The following is a 17,596-nucleotide window of genomic DNA, read 5'->3' on the forward strand; positions in this document are numbered from 1 at the left end:
GACATATAAAACTAATTCTAACAATTTCTTTATTAGGTTTAGTCCGTGAAGACATTGACAAGTATGGGTTACTAAATCCCACATTGTTTATTTTTGGTGAGAATGACCCATTTATACCTCTTGAACAAGTAAGTGCATTTTGTGATCAATATGATATTTGTTCAGAGCTAGTAGACCAATCTGCAAGCCTTCTGACACATGATATAATATAGATTTCTTAGTGAATATTTTGGGGTTCAGTAGAATCAGTAGCTACCTCAAAATAGGGGGTAGTTATCTGCGCTGTTCTGCAGCAGGTGTAGGAAAATACTGCCTCTTTCCGGAAATAAAAAAGGGGAGATTTCCCACCCTTTGGTGGTAGTAAAGACCATTAGAACAAGTAGTTTTCCCACAGTGGAATGTGTCTATATTGGGACACAATGGGGCATATATTCTAAATACAGAAATCACTAGAAACAAGTTAACTAAATTGGAAATTATGGGGCTATTTAATAAACATAACTATCTAATTTTTCCAGCATAATAGCTGGAAAATGTGATATTTCTGTTTTCTCCATATTTAAGAGCAGTGAAAAGTATGGAGATGTCACTGATGTCACAGACTTTCCACTGTTTCCTGAACAAGCTGCCTCTAGAATCTAATGGGGGTTTTCTCCTGGTGATATTTATATAAACTGCAGGAGAGATATTTATCTTTTTTTTTTTTCATAAACAAACTTCTCTCCATCTCCAGATAGTGATACAGGTATGTAGCCTTTCCCCTTCAGTGCTGAACTGTCAGCACTACATTTCCATACATATATAATGGGCCCCTGTACAGTGGCGGAACTAGCGGTGGTGTAGTGTAGTGCAGACCGCAGTGAGAGCGGTCTGTACTTCACAGTAACAAAAACACCGCCAGGTAAATTTTGTGGGGGGGGGTTTGTGTGTGTGTGTAAGTGCCAAGCAGTGCCACTGACTGTGGCACTGCATGGGGGGGATGCTACTGGGGGCACTGTATAGGGGGGTGGCCGCTATTGGGGGCACTGTATAGGGGGGGTCCCGCTACTGGGGACACTGTATAGAGGGGCTGGCCACTACTGGGGCACTGTATAGGGGAAACTACTACTGGGTGCAATGCATAGAAGGGACTACTACTGGGGACACTGCATAGGGGGGACTACTACTGGAGGCGATGCATAGGGGGACTATTACTAGGGGCACTGCATAGGGGGACTACTACTGGGGGCACTGCATAGGGAGGACCACTTCTAAGGGCACTGCATAGGGGGACCACTACTGGGGGCACTGGATATGGGGACCACTACTGGGGGCACTGCATAGGGGGTCCAAAACATATTCTTGCACCTGGACCCACCACTCTCTAGTTCAGCCACTGCCTCTGTACCAGATAGTGATAAGTAGCCTTTCCCCTCAGTACCATAACTGTCAGCACTATATTCCCATACACATATAATGGGTCTGATTCAGAGGTGGATGCAGCAACGATGACAGACGCAAACGTCCAATGTTTAACATCTGCACGTGCATCTGAGTCGCACTGCACATACTTCCCGATTATTACTGCCAGTGGACGCAGAACAAATTTGGATGCAGAAAGATGCAATTTTGGGGGCATTTTTGGGGTGTAACAGGAGGGTGGCTAGTCAGATGCAGGCGTGTTGTGGCCAGCAACTGCGTCCAAAGACGCAGTAACACTGGAATCAGCGTCTATGTTCCGATGGACATTCTGCTCCTCCATAGGGTTGTGTCCGATGTTGCGACCGATGGTACGCCAGTGTTGGATTTTGCTATGCAGCAGGTGGGTTGCTCAGTAGGAAGCCCATTGGTTGTGGCATTAGCATAAATTCCAAATAATTGCAAATTACGTCACAAGGCCACTGGTGTAGGATACATCACAGCTCGGAGTGGCTCCGGCACGGTGATACTTTCCAGGAGGTGTTTTGCAGTGAGTTAGGAGTACCTGGACAGAGCAGTGCAGGTGTTTGTCCCTACTGGTGCAGTATAATATATATCTAATTATATGGGTATATAGCATAACATACATAGGAAGGGATCCAGTCAATATCCTGGCATGCGGGATGCTGGCGCTTAGAATACTGGCACTGGATTCCCGACACCTGTCAGAATCCCAATTGCCAGCATCCCGAATGGAAGTAGCGTGGTTAGGGAGAGGGTTGGGCACTAGTGGGGGAGGTATCCTAAACCTGTCGGGATTTTGACTGCCGGGATCCCGAGTGCCTAGCAACCCGTACCCAACTCCATAGGATGACCCTATGGTATATTCTTGTGGACATATATACTTTTGATGCAAGTTACAGTTTTGAAATAATGTTTTGCACATTACTAATTTTTTATCATATATATATATATATATATATATATATATATATATATATATATTATAATATAGCGCTTTTCTCCCATAGGACTCAAAGTCGCTTTACAGACATCAGAAAACATGGTACATTGTACAAGGATTTGGTGTTGCAAAAAACCGCACTGATATAATTAAAATCAACCGAAACCTAGATAGCACAATAAGCATATTGTGGGGTTGGTGCAGACATTTTGGGAAAGTAACCTCCATGGGTTATATATTCCACCCACAAAAGGTACCAAATGAGGCAGCCGTCTTGGGCGCATTATGTGGGATTACCCTGGGTGGAATAGGGGAATAGGTTACGCCTAGAAGAGATGACACAAAATGGGTGGTTGCAGCTTCCTGATGCTAGGAGTAGGGTCCCAACATAATTGTCATGTCCATGTATTTTTCATCACATCCACGAGTGTACCAGGTGAGGCAGCCATGGTGGGCGCACTATGAAGGTTGCACTGTGGGTGATAAACCATACAAGGACCCAAGGCATATATGGGAAAACTGACACGTGTGTGGCAGTATGATATACCCTTTGTGAATAGATCCACATGAAGTACATCCTGCCCATGGAGGATGCACTTCAGTGGATATATAGCACACCAGTATAGCATACAGTGGGGTGGAAGTACATTTTACATAACCGGGATTAGTAAATACAGCAAACAGAGCTGCAGTTCGGGCATGAGCTTTACGGGTGACTGAAACACTTGAAATATGAAATGCACTGAATTAATAGATCCACGTGTTTGTGCATCCTGCCCAAGAATGAATCATCCGAGACAGTCATCTGAGGCGCACTGCGTAGGTTACATCTGGCAGGGTGTGCAAGTAGCGGAAATATATATATATATATATATATACATACACACACACACACACACACACATATACACACACACACGTTCAATAGTCCGGCACTCGTTCTGGTAGTATGCAACCACCTGGGTGCTCCTGCAATCAATAGTATAGCAGTGTTTTTCAACTCGAGACACACTACACAAGATTTTAAAATTGCCAAGGCACACTATCCGGCGATGCGGTGTGCGCGGACTATGAAAAAACACACTACGTTGGTTCCCACAGGAACAAAACACACTACATTTGCCCCCACAAGAATAAAACAATCCCATTGGCTGGCCTCCACAGAAAAAAAAAACCCACATTGCTCCCCACAAAAAAAAACAACCATACCACATTGCGCCCCACAGAATTGCTCCCCACAGAAAACAAGTTCCACATTGCTCCACACAGAAAAAGAAACCCATGGTTGGCCCCACAGAAACAAAAACAAAACACATTGCTCCCCACTAAATAGGCAAATATATGGCTGGATAACATATGGCTGGTCAAAAATGACATGACTGGTCCCCACTAAAAAATAAACTATGGCTGGTATCCACGAAGAAGAAAAAAAATATGTCTGGTCCCCACCGACACAAACAAAACCCACATTTCTTCCCCCCTTGTCACTCACATTGCAGCAGGATCGCGTGCAGGCTTCCAGGCAGGCTGCCGGGCAGGAGGTAAAGAGAGTGCATGCTGGCTGATTGGCGCCGGGCAGGTGGTAAAGAGAGACAGAGCGCAGGCTGGCTGATTGGCGCAGGGCGTTGGCTGGCGGAGCAGGCTGGAGGGCAGTGGACAACGCGGCGTGCGTGACCTGTGATGTCACGCCGCTGCGTCTTTGCAGGTAACTGCCCGGGCGTGCCTGAGTCTCCCTGAGGAGTTCAGCGGCCCGGGATGCTGAAGTACGGTTTAATGTGCCCGGTGGCTCTGACAGCCCCGCGGCACACTTCACAACCGGCCACGGCACACTAGTGTGCCACGGCACACCAGTTGAAAACCGCTGGTATAGCAGTCCAAGGTAAGTTCTAGAACCAGTACAAACCACACCAGTCACTCCAGGTTTTTATGAATTTATATTTTATGCAAAAAGCATTAGACCGACGTTTCAGGACTTCGCAGAGTTCCGTCTTCAAGGTAATAACTGTAGAAATGCAATGTAAATTGTGCTTACCTTATATCCCCTTGTGTACACAATTCTGTGACCTAGCAGCTCCACCATTTTTTGAGTGACCGCAATCTCACTCTGTGAGAGTGCTGAATCTGCAGTTAACCACAGGGTGTGATGGCATATCTGTATTGCGCAATGAACATGTCCATTAAGACATCAGCCTTAATGATGGGAATTTCATTGCTTTTTTAAGCTTGTGGCACAAATTCAGTAGGTTTTGTGAAATTTCAGATCATGTCCCATTAAGGCTTCGTAGACATGTGAAACCGTAAGGTTTTTTGTGTATGGAATTTCATTGCTTTTTTTATAATTTATTAGCCATCAGGGTTTTGAGGAGCAAACTGGGCCACCTGCAGGGCAGAAGGACAACAAATAGGTACACTAGCACGGATGGAGGAGCGGACAGCACACAGGAGGTGTTTTGGGGGTGCAGAGGGAGAGACAGCTGGGGGGGCCGGCTGCAGGTGTGTGGGGCAGTGGCAGCAGCGGGGGTGCGGAGCAGTGGCAGCAACAGCGCCGTGCACAGGAGCATCAGTGGGAGACAGGGACTCACTGGCGCTAGCCATGCACCTGAAAAAATCAAAGACACAGATGGATGGGCGTATATGTGAGATCCATCCATGCATCTGTTAAAAAATGAATGTGTAATATAAAAAAAGGGACATGCTCCCACAACACAACTAGCACCGGGCTTTGGAGCCCCAGTGCTGGTTGTGCTAAATACAGGGGACAAACGACGTAGGGGTCCCCTGTATTAAGAACAACCAGCACCAGGCTAATCGGAGCCAGTCCTGGTTGCCAAAATACAGGGGACAAACGACGTAGGGGTCCCCTTGAAAAAAATAAATTCTCCCATATAGAACTCCCGAGGAGGGGGCATGGTGTTTAAGGGTCAACACCTCAAAAGCTATTGGAGGTACCGAGCTGAAATGAGCATGGGCATGTAGAACTGTCGCTTGGTGCTACATGCCAAATTTCAGGGCAAAAATTTAAAAAATTAGGATTTGGGAGTAATCTAAAGTTCCAATTGTCAGTTATTTCTGACACTCTCAGTTAGGACCACTTTTCTGCTGTTCTCTTTGCAAGTTTTTTGGGAAGGCATAAGTCAGGGTACAGGTCTAATTTAGACTTGGGATTTGTTTTATTAGGTTACTATTGTTCCAGGGTAGGTACTTTTGGGGTTTGGGTAAATTAGAAAGTTGCAGTTTTTAAACTATTACCTCACAATATACAGATTGGAAGCTTCAACTTGTTGCGCAGCCTCAGTTGGTGCCTTCAGCAGGTGTATGCATTGTGGCTTTGCTTGGGTGCACAGAGATGGGCTGGCCAGTGCGGGCGCTAGCAGCGGTGGGACTTGAGGAAAGAAAGCGGGTGTCAGCTGTGGCCGGGAGCTGGGGGTGAGGGGGGGGGGGGGGAGTAGCGGGAGTTGGCAGACAGATGCATGTTCGGTTCAGGGATATCCGTGATGCCTGCATCTGTGTGTGATAAAAATAAACACAGATGCATGGACAGATCAGTGAGATCTGTCTGTGCTGCTGTGTTAAAAAAATATGAAAGTGTTAAAATAATCACCCCCCCAACAACAACCAGCACCAGGCTGTGCAGACCCAGTACTTGGTGTGCTAAATACAGGGGACAAACAACATAGGGGTCCCCTGTATTAATCACAACCGGCACTGGGCTATTCAGAACCAGTCCTGATTCCCAAAATACTGGGGAGAAATTACGTAGGAGTCCCCCGTATTCAGCGCAACCAACATTGGGCTCCGAGCCGGTCCTGGTTCTGGAGATATAGGGGAAAAAATTGCGTAGGGTTCCCCTGTATTATACAGACACTGCACCGGCCTTTTTCTAGTGGGGGGCTAATGCCACAGCCAGGGAAGCCCTATCACTGGGTCACCAAGCCGAAGCATCAACCCAGACCGCTAGTCAGCCCAGGCCAGGGATCCCTGGGGAGCAGGGGACCCCCCCAATAATGGGGTCCCCCTCTCCAGGGCACCCCAGGCCTAGGCTGATAGCCCGGGGTTATCCCCGGCACCCCTAGCCGGTGGGTGCCAGGTTGATTTGTGTAAAAGTGTAGTGCAAATGAAGGAGTTAAAATATTGCAGTAGAACTACAGACCCCAGCAAGCCTCCCGCAATGCTGGTATTTGGAGAACCACAAGTACCAGCATGCAGGGCATTAAGACAGTTTGTTTTAATATTTTATTGTTCTGCACCTTCACCTGGACGGCAGCCTTTAAGCTCTTTTACATGGCTGCCGCCTCCCCCAGGACTTCCACAAACTGCTTCACCTGGGGGGTGGCGGCCCTTGAGCTCTTTTGCATGGCCACCGCCCAACCAGGACTTCCCCGGTGTCTTCTTTCTTCGGCAGCTCTTCACTGCTGCCCCTCCGCCAACGGACTGCCGTGCCGCTGCCTTTTCTGGCTTATATAAGGGGTGAGGGGGGCGGGGCGATGACGCGGCGGCCATCTTTGAATTTCAGAAATGGCGCCATTTTTTAAATGGGCATGTGCGGTTCTCACCTCTCTTAGCCAGTGAGTGCTCCACACTGGGATTTCTGTAGTGAAATGCTGCGAAGCTGTAATTCGGGTAGTTCTGTCCTTAGAGGATAGTACTAAGGGCCTGATTCAGACCCGGTCGCAAGACTGCGTTCGCACGCGCTGGTCCGCATCCAAAGTATGCAAATCCTGCGATCACTAGCAAGACATTAGCACGCCCACTATGTATTGCCGTGCGATCGCGGTATGAAATTAGACGCCCACCAGCCTGACACAAGATGCCCACTTTCCCTTAGTAACATACGTCATCTCCAGGAGGTGTATTAAACAATTGGTAACATCGAATAACACGATGGTCAAGGCCATCACGACCATCGGGCTTGCGACGAGACCCTTGTGGTAGGGTCTCATGGCCGCAAGCCCCAGAGAGATTTCGGCTCTAACAGAGCCGAAATCTCTCCACTGACATCACTTGTGATGTCAGTGGGGCTGCCCCCAAACGGCAGGCTTTCTCATGGGAACGCCTTCGTTTCAGCAACCACCCCCCCCCGGCCCGCCCACCAAAGGGGGCGTGCTGTCACTCAACATCGACAGCTCGCCCCCTTTGGTGCGAGACCCGGAGCGAAGCATTGCCCGTCGCTAGCCGGGTCTCGCGCATGCGCACGATGGAGCCGGCCCTGTCGTGCGCATGCGCTGTGGGCCACCATCGATCCGATTGCGAGCACTCAGCGCTTGCGACTGGGTCTGAATCAGGCCCTGAGTTATGTAGGCAAAACAGAGAGAACTATCGGAGAGAAGATGGCCGTACATAGTGTTTATGTATTTGCTTTATCCTGATAACGAGACAATAAAATCTCGAAACGCCTTCATTCTATTGTATGTATATATGTATGTGTGTGTGTATATATATACAGATGTAGCCAGCCTCATCGCGCAGCAATCGCCAGGCTTTGAGTACTCGCAGCCGGCGAGTACCCCATTCAAGTCTTTAGTGTGCATGCGCACGCAATAGCCATAGCCGTGGACATGCTAATTACTGCATCCATGCCGCGAGCTCATCGCAGCATAGATGAGCGTGGCTACATCTGTATGTATGTGTGTCTATATGTATGTGGGTTTATACTGTGTGTATATATAATTTTGGAGCGGTTTTTGGAAAAAATATTTGTCAGTTAAGTGGTTAAACACAGAAGCACAGACGGATCTCACTGATCCATCCGTGCTTCTGTGTTTGTGTATTTATACACAGATGCAGGCATCACGGATCTGAGCCTGCATCTGTCTGCTGCTATCTCCCCTGGGTCCTGTAGCCCACACCACCGCCGCTCGCACTGCCGCTGCCGCCCGCTACCTTCCCCGGGTCCCGGCCACAGCTATCGCCCGCTACCTCCCACGTGTCCCACCGCCACTATCCCGCACTGGCCAGCCATCTTGGTGCACCCAAGTGAAGCCACAGTGAGTACACCTGCTGAAGGCACCTACCGAGGCTGCACAACATGTTGAAGCTTCCTATCTGTATAATGGCGCAATTGTGAGGTAATGGTTTAAAAACTGTAACTTTCTAATTTACCTAAACCCCAAAAGCACCTACCCTGGAACAATAGCTACCTAATAAAACAAACCCCAAGTCTAAATTTGCCCTGTACCCTGACTTATGCCTTCCCAAAAATCCCCCATAGATAACAGCAGAAAAGTGGTCCTAATTGAGAGTGTCAGAAAATAATGACACTTGGAAGTTTAGATTACTCCTAAATCCTAATTTTTTATGTATTTGCCCTGAAATTTGGCTTGCAGCACCAAGTGACAGTTCTACAGCCCGTGCTAATTTCAGATCCGTACCTCTAATAGCTTTTGAGGTGTAGCCCCTTAAACACCATGCCCCCCCCTCCGAATTTCTCTATGGGATCCAGCCTTAATATAAGGGCACAACTGTGCCCTTATAATATATATGGGTCCCGTACACATCAACTGCAGCGGCTGGCAACCCCTTCGTAACCTAGTACACTGCAGTCGTCGGATCCCCCACCCACCCCTGTCGCACACATATAGGCATAGCAGCCGTCGGATACCCCCACTGTACAGACATAGCAGCCATCGGACTCCCCATGCAGCACACATACAGCGGCCGTCAGTTCTCCTTCCCCTGTCGCACTACATACAGGCAGCAGCGTCTTCTCCCTCCCAACATCCCAGATCACAGACGCGGCTCCCCCTACCAACAACACATGACACACCTCACCCCGCTCTCTCCCGCAGCCAGGCACACAGCCAGCTCTGGGATCCCTGTCTGACAGCAGCCTCCGTACCACTACTGTAGTGAGTAACAACTCGCCGGGACAGCCCGTTATCGCTTTGGCTGTCCCGGCATCAAACTTTATATAAATATTGAGATATAGAAAATGCGATAGAAAGTGAAGAGTATGGGGAGAGAAAATTAAGTTTATTAAATAGCCCCTTAAGTACCTTAATGGATCTAATATGAATGATAAAGTTACAGAGGTCGGTGGTGGAATATAATTTGTGTGTGTAATAAATATATATATATATATATATATATATATATATATATATATACACACACACACACACAGTGGGGCAAAAAAGTATTTGGACAGCCACCGATTGTGCACTTTAAAAGATGAGAGACGTCTGTAACTTCCATCATAGGTACACTTTAACTGTGAGAGACAGAATCAGAACAAAAGATTCTGGAAATCACATTGTATGATTTTTAAACAATTTAGTTGTATATTCTTGCGGAAAATAAATATTTGGACACCTACCAACCAGCAAGAATTCTGACTTTCACAGACCTGTTACTTCTTCTTTAGGAAGTTCATCTATCCTCAACTCGTTACCTGTATTAATGGCACCTGTTTGAGGGTGTGGACAGGTGTCTTTTATACAGTTAACCAGTTCAAACAGTCAGACTGCAACCTCTCCACCATGGCCAAGACCAGAGAGCTGACTAATGACACCAGGGACAAAATTGTAGACCTGCACAAGGCTGGGATGAGCTACTCGACAATAGGCAAGCAGCTTGGTGAGAAGAGATCAACTGTTGGCACAATTATTACAAAATGGAAGACATACAAGATCACTGACAATCTCCCTCGACCAGGGGCTCCATGCAAGATCTCACCTCGTGGGGTATCAGTGATCTTGAGAACAGTGAGGGATCAGCCCAGAAGTACACGGGGGGACCTGGTCAATAACCTCAAGAGAGCTGGGACCACAGTCATAAAGGTTACCATTAGTAACACACTAAGTCGTCATGGATTCAAATCCTGCAGCGCCCGAAAGGTCCCCCTGCTTAAGCCAGCACATGTCCAGGCCCGTCTAAAGTTTGCCCGTGACCATCTGGATGATCCAGAGGAGGATTGGGAGAATGTCATGTGGTCAGATGAGTCCAAAATAGAACTTTTTGGCATAAACTTCACACGCCGTGTTTGGAGGGAGAAGAATGATGAGTGGCATCCCAAAAACAACATACCCACTGTGAAGCATGGGGGTGAAAACATGCTTTGGAAATACTTTTCTGCAAAGGGGACAGGACGACTGATCCGTATTACGGAGAGGATGAATGGGGCCATGCATCGTGACATTTTGGGGAAAAACCTCCTTCCCTCAGTAAGAGCATTGAAGATGCAACGTGGCTGAGTCTTCCAGCATGACAATCACCCCAAACACACCGCCCGGGCAACTAAGGAGTGGCTTCGTAAGAAGCATTTCAAGGTCCTGGATTGGCCTAGCCAGTCTCCAGACCTCACCCCAATAGAAAATCTGTGGAGGAGTTGAAAGTCCGTGTTGCCCAGCGACAGCCCAAAACATGACACATCTAGAGAAGATCTGCATTCAAGAGTGGGCCAAAATACCTGCTGCAGTGTGTGCAAACCTGGTCAAGAACTACAGGAAACGTTTGACCTCTGTAATTGCCAACCGAGGTTACTTTACAAAGTATTGAGTTAAACTTTTTGATTGTCCAAATATTTTTTTTCAGAAAGAATATACAAATAAATTGTTTAAAAATCATACAATGTGATTTCTGGATTTTTTTGTTCTGATTCTGTCTCTCACAGTTGAAGTGTACCTACGATGGAAATTACAGACCTCTCACATCTTTTAAAGTGCAACAACCTGCACAATCGGTGGCTGTCCAAATACTTTTTTGCCTATATATATATATATATATATATATATATATATATATATATATATAGGAACGTTGATATCCGCACTCAATGTAAATATAAGTCAGCAGTGTGGTGCTCCTCAAAGATCCAATAGGAATCCAAAACACAGTTTAACAGAGAAGGAGGGCACTCACCAGGTAAGGTAGTAGAATAAAATCACATCCTTATTACTTAACTTGATTAAAACATTGGAGTCGACGTTTCAATCCGCCTAGGGACCGTCTTCAGGACACAAACACACAGATCTCTCCACAGCTGTTCCCTCCTTCTCTGTTAAACTCCATATATATATATATATAATGTGTAAAATACGGAATAGTTTTAGCATGACTGAGAAAGTGAAACCTTTGCTTTCTGATGGTTCAATGCACACAAACTTTGTTTAAAGCATTATTAAAAATATTGTAGAAAATTACCTTCAGGCTGTGTGTATAAGGTGTATATGAAACATAAATGAATTTCATGTATGTACACAAACTTTTTTTGATGCACAAAATTATTAAAAATATAGTATAAAATGACCTTCAGACTTCATGTGTATAAGGTGTGTATAAAAAAAAATGCATTCTGTGTGTAGATTTGGGTCCCATTCCCAAGATATTTCATTATTTTATGCAAATATTCCAAAATACAGAATATTCTGCTATCCAAAATACCCCTGGTCCCAAGCATTTTGGATATGGGAGACTCAACGTGTGTGTGTGTGTGTGTGTGTATGTATGTGTATGTATGTATATATAGAACATGTAGAGGGGCACTCACTATTCCAATGCGATAATGCCGGGGTGCCTTCCTTAGGATAATATAGAAATGCGAAGTCTGTTAAAAAACAGCAACAGGCGGCACTCCATGGACTTTATAAATGAAGAAAAATGACTTTATATATATATATATATACACACACACATGGTTTCTGTACGTACTTTAGCCGCCTTGATAAAGGCGTATGTTTATTGCTGGCACGGTACCCCAGCACCTTTTTTAGGTTCAAGGATCACAAAGGTACTTATGAGCATGGTCTGGTACTGAATAATGGTGGAAAACCCAGCGTGAGGTCCCCCTACTAATGCTCTAAGTGATATGTTGCACACTTGCTAATATTGCTTCCTCACATGTTCTGGATTTATTTTCGAAAAACATACATGTGTGTCTGTACTAGTGAATTTAGACTATAAGTCTAAGTCTATAAGCTTATTAGTGCAAGCTAACCCTAATATTGTACATCATTATGATACCTTGACTAATTCTCTCCTGTAGGTTTCATTATTGGATAAAAAACTTAAAGAGCACTCCAAGGCCGACTTTAAAGTTAAAATATTTCCAAAGCAAAAGCATGGTTTTGCCCATAGGAAGAAGGAGGACATTAACCCTGAGGATAAACCATGCATTCTAGAAGCACGGAAAGACATGCTGGAATGGCTCAATAAATATGTTAACTAATTCAATGCATTATTTACCATACTGTTTTATTAATGCAAACAAGAAGTGTGGAAGCTGTGGTTTTGTTGTCCCATTTTAAATCAGTATGTAATCCATATAAAATAAATCTCTACACAACAGTTGTTAACTTTTATGTATCATAAATATGGCTTATTATGCACATTAGGAGAAAATGCTGATTTTTGTTTTATATAGTTTATGGAAAAGTTCAAACGGAGCATAACCGCCATAAACACATCATGCAGAAAATAAACACCAAACATTAAGCACAGTACAGATTTCCCAAGGTGTCATACCGTAATGGGGGAAAGTCATTTTTAGCAAGGAAACTGATCACCCTCCAACTAGTAATAGTGTATAGCAGGTAATGGTGCAGGGTATGGAGGGGCCAGTCATGAGCCCAGAAGTTCAAAGCAAGGGAATGCCAGTAATCAACATTGCCATATTGTACCAGGAGGTCAAGTGTACATTAGCTTTTAACAAGTTGACTAAAGCCAAATACGACAGCAAATCACATGTGAAACACAACTTCACACTCCAATACACGGCAATACACCATCGGACAAAACATTACATGATTAACATTGACAAGAATAGAAATCATGGATTTACTAAGAATCAAGTTAGTCAAATCAATCAAAATCATAATGCTATCGCAGAACAATGCCCCAAAAAATAGACCTGCCTGTGAGCAGCATGTTTGTCCAAAGCATTGCACAGATCAGTATGATCTATGCAGACTTAGGTGTTTCAATGATTAAATAAAGGGCACTTTTTTTTTTTTTTTAAGTGTGTGGGGTCCCCCCCAAAGCATAACCAGCCCCGGACCTCTGAGCCCAGTCTGGTACTGGAAAATCAGAAAAAAAAACGGCATGGGGTCCTCCTGCCATAATGTAAACCAGCCCCAAACTGGTCAGCCCAGGGCTGAAAATCCTCAAAAAGTGGGGACCCCAAAAATAAAATGGGGTCCCCCTCGTGAGGATCAGTCAGCACTGGGCTGAAAGCCCCAGGCTTTTCCCCACACCCCTGAGCATTGGGTGTGGATATAACGGTGTAAAAGGGTTGGGTACAGGATGCCGGCACTCAGGATCGCAGCGGTCAAAATACCAACGCTGGCATCCCGATATAGTTAGGATACCGACACCTGTCAGTAAGTATCCTACCCCTAAACCTAACCTTCCCCCCTCCTGCAGCCTAACCCTCCCCTAGTGCCTAACCTTAGCCCCTAACCATCCCTTTAACACCAATACTTTCTGTCGGGATGCTGGCACAGGGATTCTGATTGGTGTTGGGATTCCGGTGCCGGCTATCTGAGCTCCGGCATCCTGACAGCTGGGATATAAACTACATCCCATGTAAAAGATAGATTTAATATTGTTCTTTAGAGAGGAACTACAGGTCCCAGCAAGCCTGCTCCGGTATGCCGGCACTTGGAAAGCCACAAGTGCCAGCATGCCCAGACATTAAGGGCCCACTGGGACCTATAGTTCCACTGTAAAGAAAATATTACAAAAAAACGACAGGACACACACTGATTTCTGTAACACTTTATTACAACACTCACACTTCATACTTACCATCCATTGACTGTAAGGAAGGCCATTGGGTTACAAGGTTACAGTATAAAGTCTGAAAAATCCTAATAGAATCAGGAACAAAGCCTTGGTAATGCAAATCCTACAGTATATGTGAACACAACACACTGTCAAATGCCTTATCCACATCACAACTCCCAACAATATTGTATTTTTTAGCAGCTACTGTATATGTATAGAGTCATGGCTGCTATCAACTGTCTAGCATTGTGCACCAATGGTCTGCCACTCACAAACCCTGTTTCAGATGGGCAAAGTAAAGAAAAGGAATAAAGTCTGCAGTCTGAGAGCAACAAGTCTGGAAAAAAATCTATAAGTCCTGGTTCAATAAAGATATGTTTGTAAGACTGTACGATAGTGTGTGGAATTTGTATAATCTCCCTGTGCTTCCGTGGGTTTCCTCCTACACTGCAAAAATATACTGGTACGTTAATTGGCTCCCAAGAAAAATTAAGTGAGTGCATGTGATAGATTATAAGCACCAGTGGGACAGGGACTAATGTGCATGGCCAAATTTTCTCTGTAAAGCGCTGCAGAATATGTGCATACTATATAAATAACTAGTAATAAATCAAATAATATTTGGGTTACTAACCCAGTTTAGGTAGCATTATAATCTTAGTCTGGGGACCCTTTACCATCAATAATAGGATGTTACATGAGGAAGAAGATGAACAGATGTATAGTATGCAGCACAGACCATCGGGTCTTGGCCTTTTTACATTAGGAACACATTTAATAATAAATTGAACCTCCCAGTCAGTAACTGGTGGTGTCAGAATCCCTTTCAGACTCCCGAGTGTCACGGGAGACCTACTTCCCATATAAATTGCATACAAGATGCAGGAGTGACAGGAGTCACTGCATAAAGTGATTCCTAATATTTCACCAACAATTCTGATATATCACTAGAGTCCAGAAGTTGTGTGTCAGGGGTATGTTTCATTTTTCAAATAGAATCTCTTAACTATAAAAACTCTGCTTAAAAATCTCAGTAACGCTGCTAACATCTTGATTCCAACCCACTGGCGGTCACCCCTCCCCTTTCCATTCGGGAATGGTTTCACCACATAGTAATGTCGTACATGGACATGTAAAAGTCTATGTTAGTGGTGTACAGATTTTTCCTGAATTTTCTGCCACTTTATTCTCCTGGATGGAATTTAAAAAGTCTCCTTCCTACTCCTTTTTTTTGGTTGTTCTTCCTTGGGTGATGGCACCAGGTGATGAGTCTTTATAATGTGTAATGTTGCTATCCACATCCCTCCAAGATTTGTCATTATTCTCATAATTCGGAAACTTTGCAATCCCGTGGAGCCTATGTGCCTATTATTCCACCCTCATCCCTTCTCAGTTTTTTTCATTCCTAATAGTTATATAATAGTTTTCATGTCATGCTAGATCTACCAATTATTTTCTTCTGTAGGTGTATGTGTTGACCATTACACTTCTATGATATTTCACTTCCTATATATACACATACATACATATCTATTACAGATCAGCACTCACATTTAGTTTGATGATGGGCTAAATTTACTAAGCGGCGGTTTTGGTGTCATTTAGAAACCAATGGGGGAACGTGGCATGGAGTAGCAAGGAGTAAGCAGCTTTCTTTAGCTCTCCTGCACAAATATTGATATAATCATGTTTTCTTGGATATTTATGCTTCAAACTCGAAGATCTGCTGGATCACTCCCTCCTGTATGTCCTGGAGTGTTGTGGTTGCCTCCTGCTGTGTTATTTCTAACAATCTTTCCCAGCAATTTGTGGTGGCTATCTCCCTTTCCTGGTGGCCTGGAGTTTCCATTCCTGCTCCTCACTACTGCCTCTCAGGATAATACTTGCCTATTGGTTTTCTCTCTGTACCCGGGCTGTCGTCCCTAGTGTTCCAGTCCCTCCATTGGTGGCTGCTTGTCCAGTCTCCACTCCCAGCTGCCTTGCTTCGGCATGCTGAAGAAGATGGCTGCCATTTTGGGACTGCTCCTTACCTGAAGTAGCAGCGCTGATGGTCTTGTTGATACGCTGTTCTTGCCATTGCTGATCTTTTCTCTGTGGGTCTCTCCCTATTGTTGGTGCCTCCGATCTCCTGCTGTTCCCTAAGGAATTCTGGAGCTCATTCAGACCTGCTCGCTAGATGCATACACTCGCACCCCGTGTATGCAAATTCAGCAAAGTGACGGCATGGCAGGCAATCGCATGGCAAGGCATAAGCATGCCCACTATGTCTTGGCATGCGATCACTGTATACAGACGCCCACCAGCCAGTCTTAAGACGCCCACTTTCACACGTCATCTCCAGGAAGTGTATGCAACCATCAGTACATCAGGTACCATCAGATGTGATTGCAGCGCTTGAGGTTGACTATATACCCTGCCGCAAGCACTGCAATTACTCGAGTGTGAAATACAACCAGGTGACGTGTACAATATCAAAGATAAATAATTGTGAAGTCTGCTCAACTCACTTGTAGTTCCAAAGTCCAAAGGATTTATTTGCACAAAGAAATAAATAGCGTACTGCCCTTTACAATATGCATGCGCTATTGGCACAAATACAAGGCTTTGATTTCGGAATGCACTGACTTCCAACAGGCACTGCAGTACATTCAATACATTAGGGAATAAGATCATTGGATACAGGCAGGGATCTGTATATACTCGGCGTTGGATAGGTCAGTTCCCTCTTCTTTGTGTGTGTCATCATTAGCCAGAGGGCCCTGCTGAAACTATCCCAATTCTGGAGTTCCTTTATCTTACAGTATCGGGAGAGGGGGAAGTTTCAGGTTAAGCACATAACATAGCTTAACTGCACATAAACAGGATCTAAAACATTATATCAATAATATTACATTTATGTTTACAACAGAGATGCAGTATTTACCTATAATACACTACAGAGTAAAATAAGACTAAACATCAATATACAGTTATGTAACATTATAAATATACTAAAAGTATATTTAAAATAACTTTATTAATGATATTCCATAACCGCACGGAGTGATGGTTTCTGCAGGGTCACCAAAGTTATCCTATTGGAATACAGAACAGAACAAGCCCAAGGAATGGTGCAATATTATTACTCACAATAGCATACAATCAGATCTTATGCAAGCTGATCTCATACAATCAGATTGACCAATCAGTAATTTGTAACTTATATAAGTACATGCCTTCATCCAAAATATCTATCTTTAACAATCTACCCTTTGATAGTTCACAAAACACTGTCATACCTTCCTATGACATTTAGTCAGACATAATATTTTGTTTTATAAATATATATATATATATATATATATATATATATATATATATATACAGTTTAACACAAATCAGACATCGATCATTCACTTGAGTACTGGAGAAAAGGGTAAGACAACCCTTGTAAATACTCAGCGGATCTCCTAGGGACCATTGGTAGGATGTGGGAACTCATCTAACCTATAAAGGATGCTTTGGGGTAGGGTCTAA

General features: G+C 44.5%; 1 protein-coding gene across 3 annotated transcripts in view; it reads left to right on the forward strand.

Annotated features, from left to right (window-relative positions):
* The window catches only part of CMBL (carboxymethylenebutenolidase homolog), a 34,620-nt gene extending 21,977 nt beyond the window's left edge, over positions 1-12,643 (forward strand). For all 3 annotated transcript variants that reach the window (XM_088442284.1, XM_088442283.1, XM_088442285.1), the window contains exons 5-6: positions 37-128; positions 12,342-12,643. In XM_088442284.1, coding sequence (XP_088298410.1) covers positions 37-128; positions 12,342-12,524 — 275 coding nt within the window. In that variant the 3' untranslated portion in view covers positions 12,525-12,643. The remainder of the gene's footprint in view (positions 1-36; positions 129-12,341) is intronic.
* Positions 12,644-17,596: the final 4,953 nt, after the last annotated feature.

This window comes from Taudactylus pleione, unplaced genomic scaffold (assembly GCF_031769625.1).
Source record: "Taudactylus pleione unplaced genomic scaffold, aTauple2 ptg000309l, whole genome shotgun sequence".
Classification (NCBI taxonomy): Eukaryota; Metazoa; Chordata; class Amphibia; order Anura; family Myobatrachidae; genus Taudactylus; species Taudactylus pleione.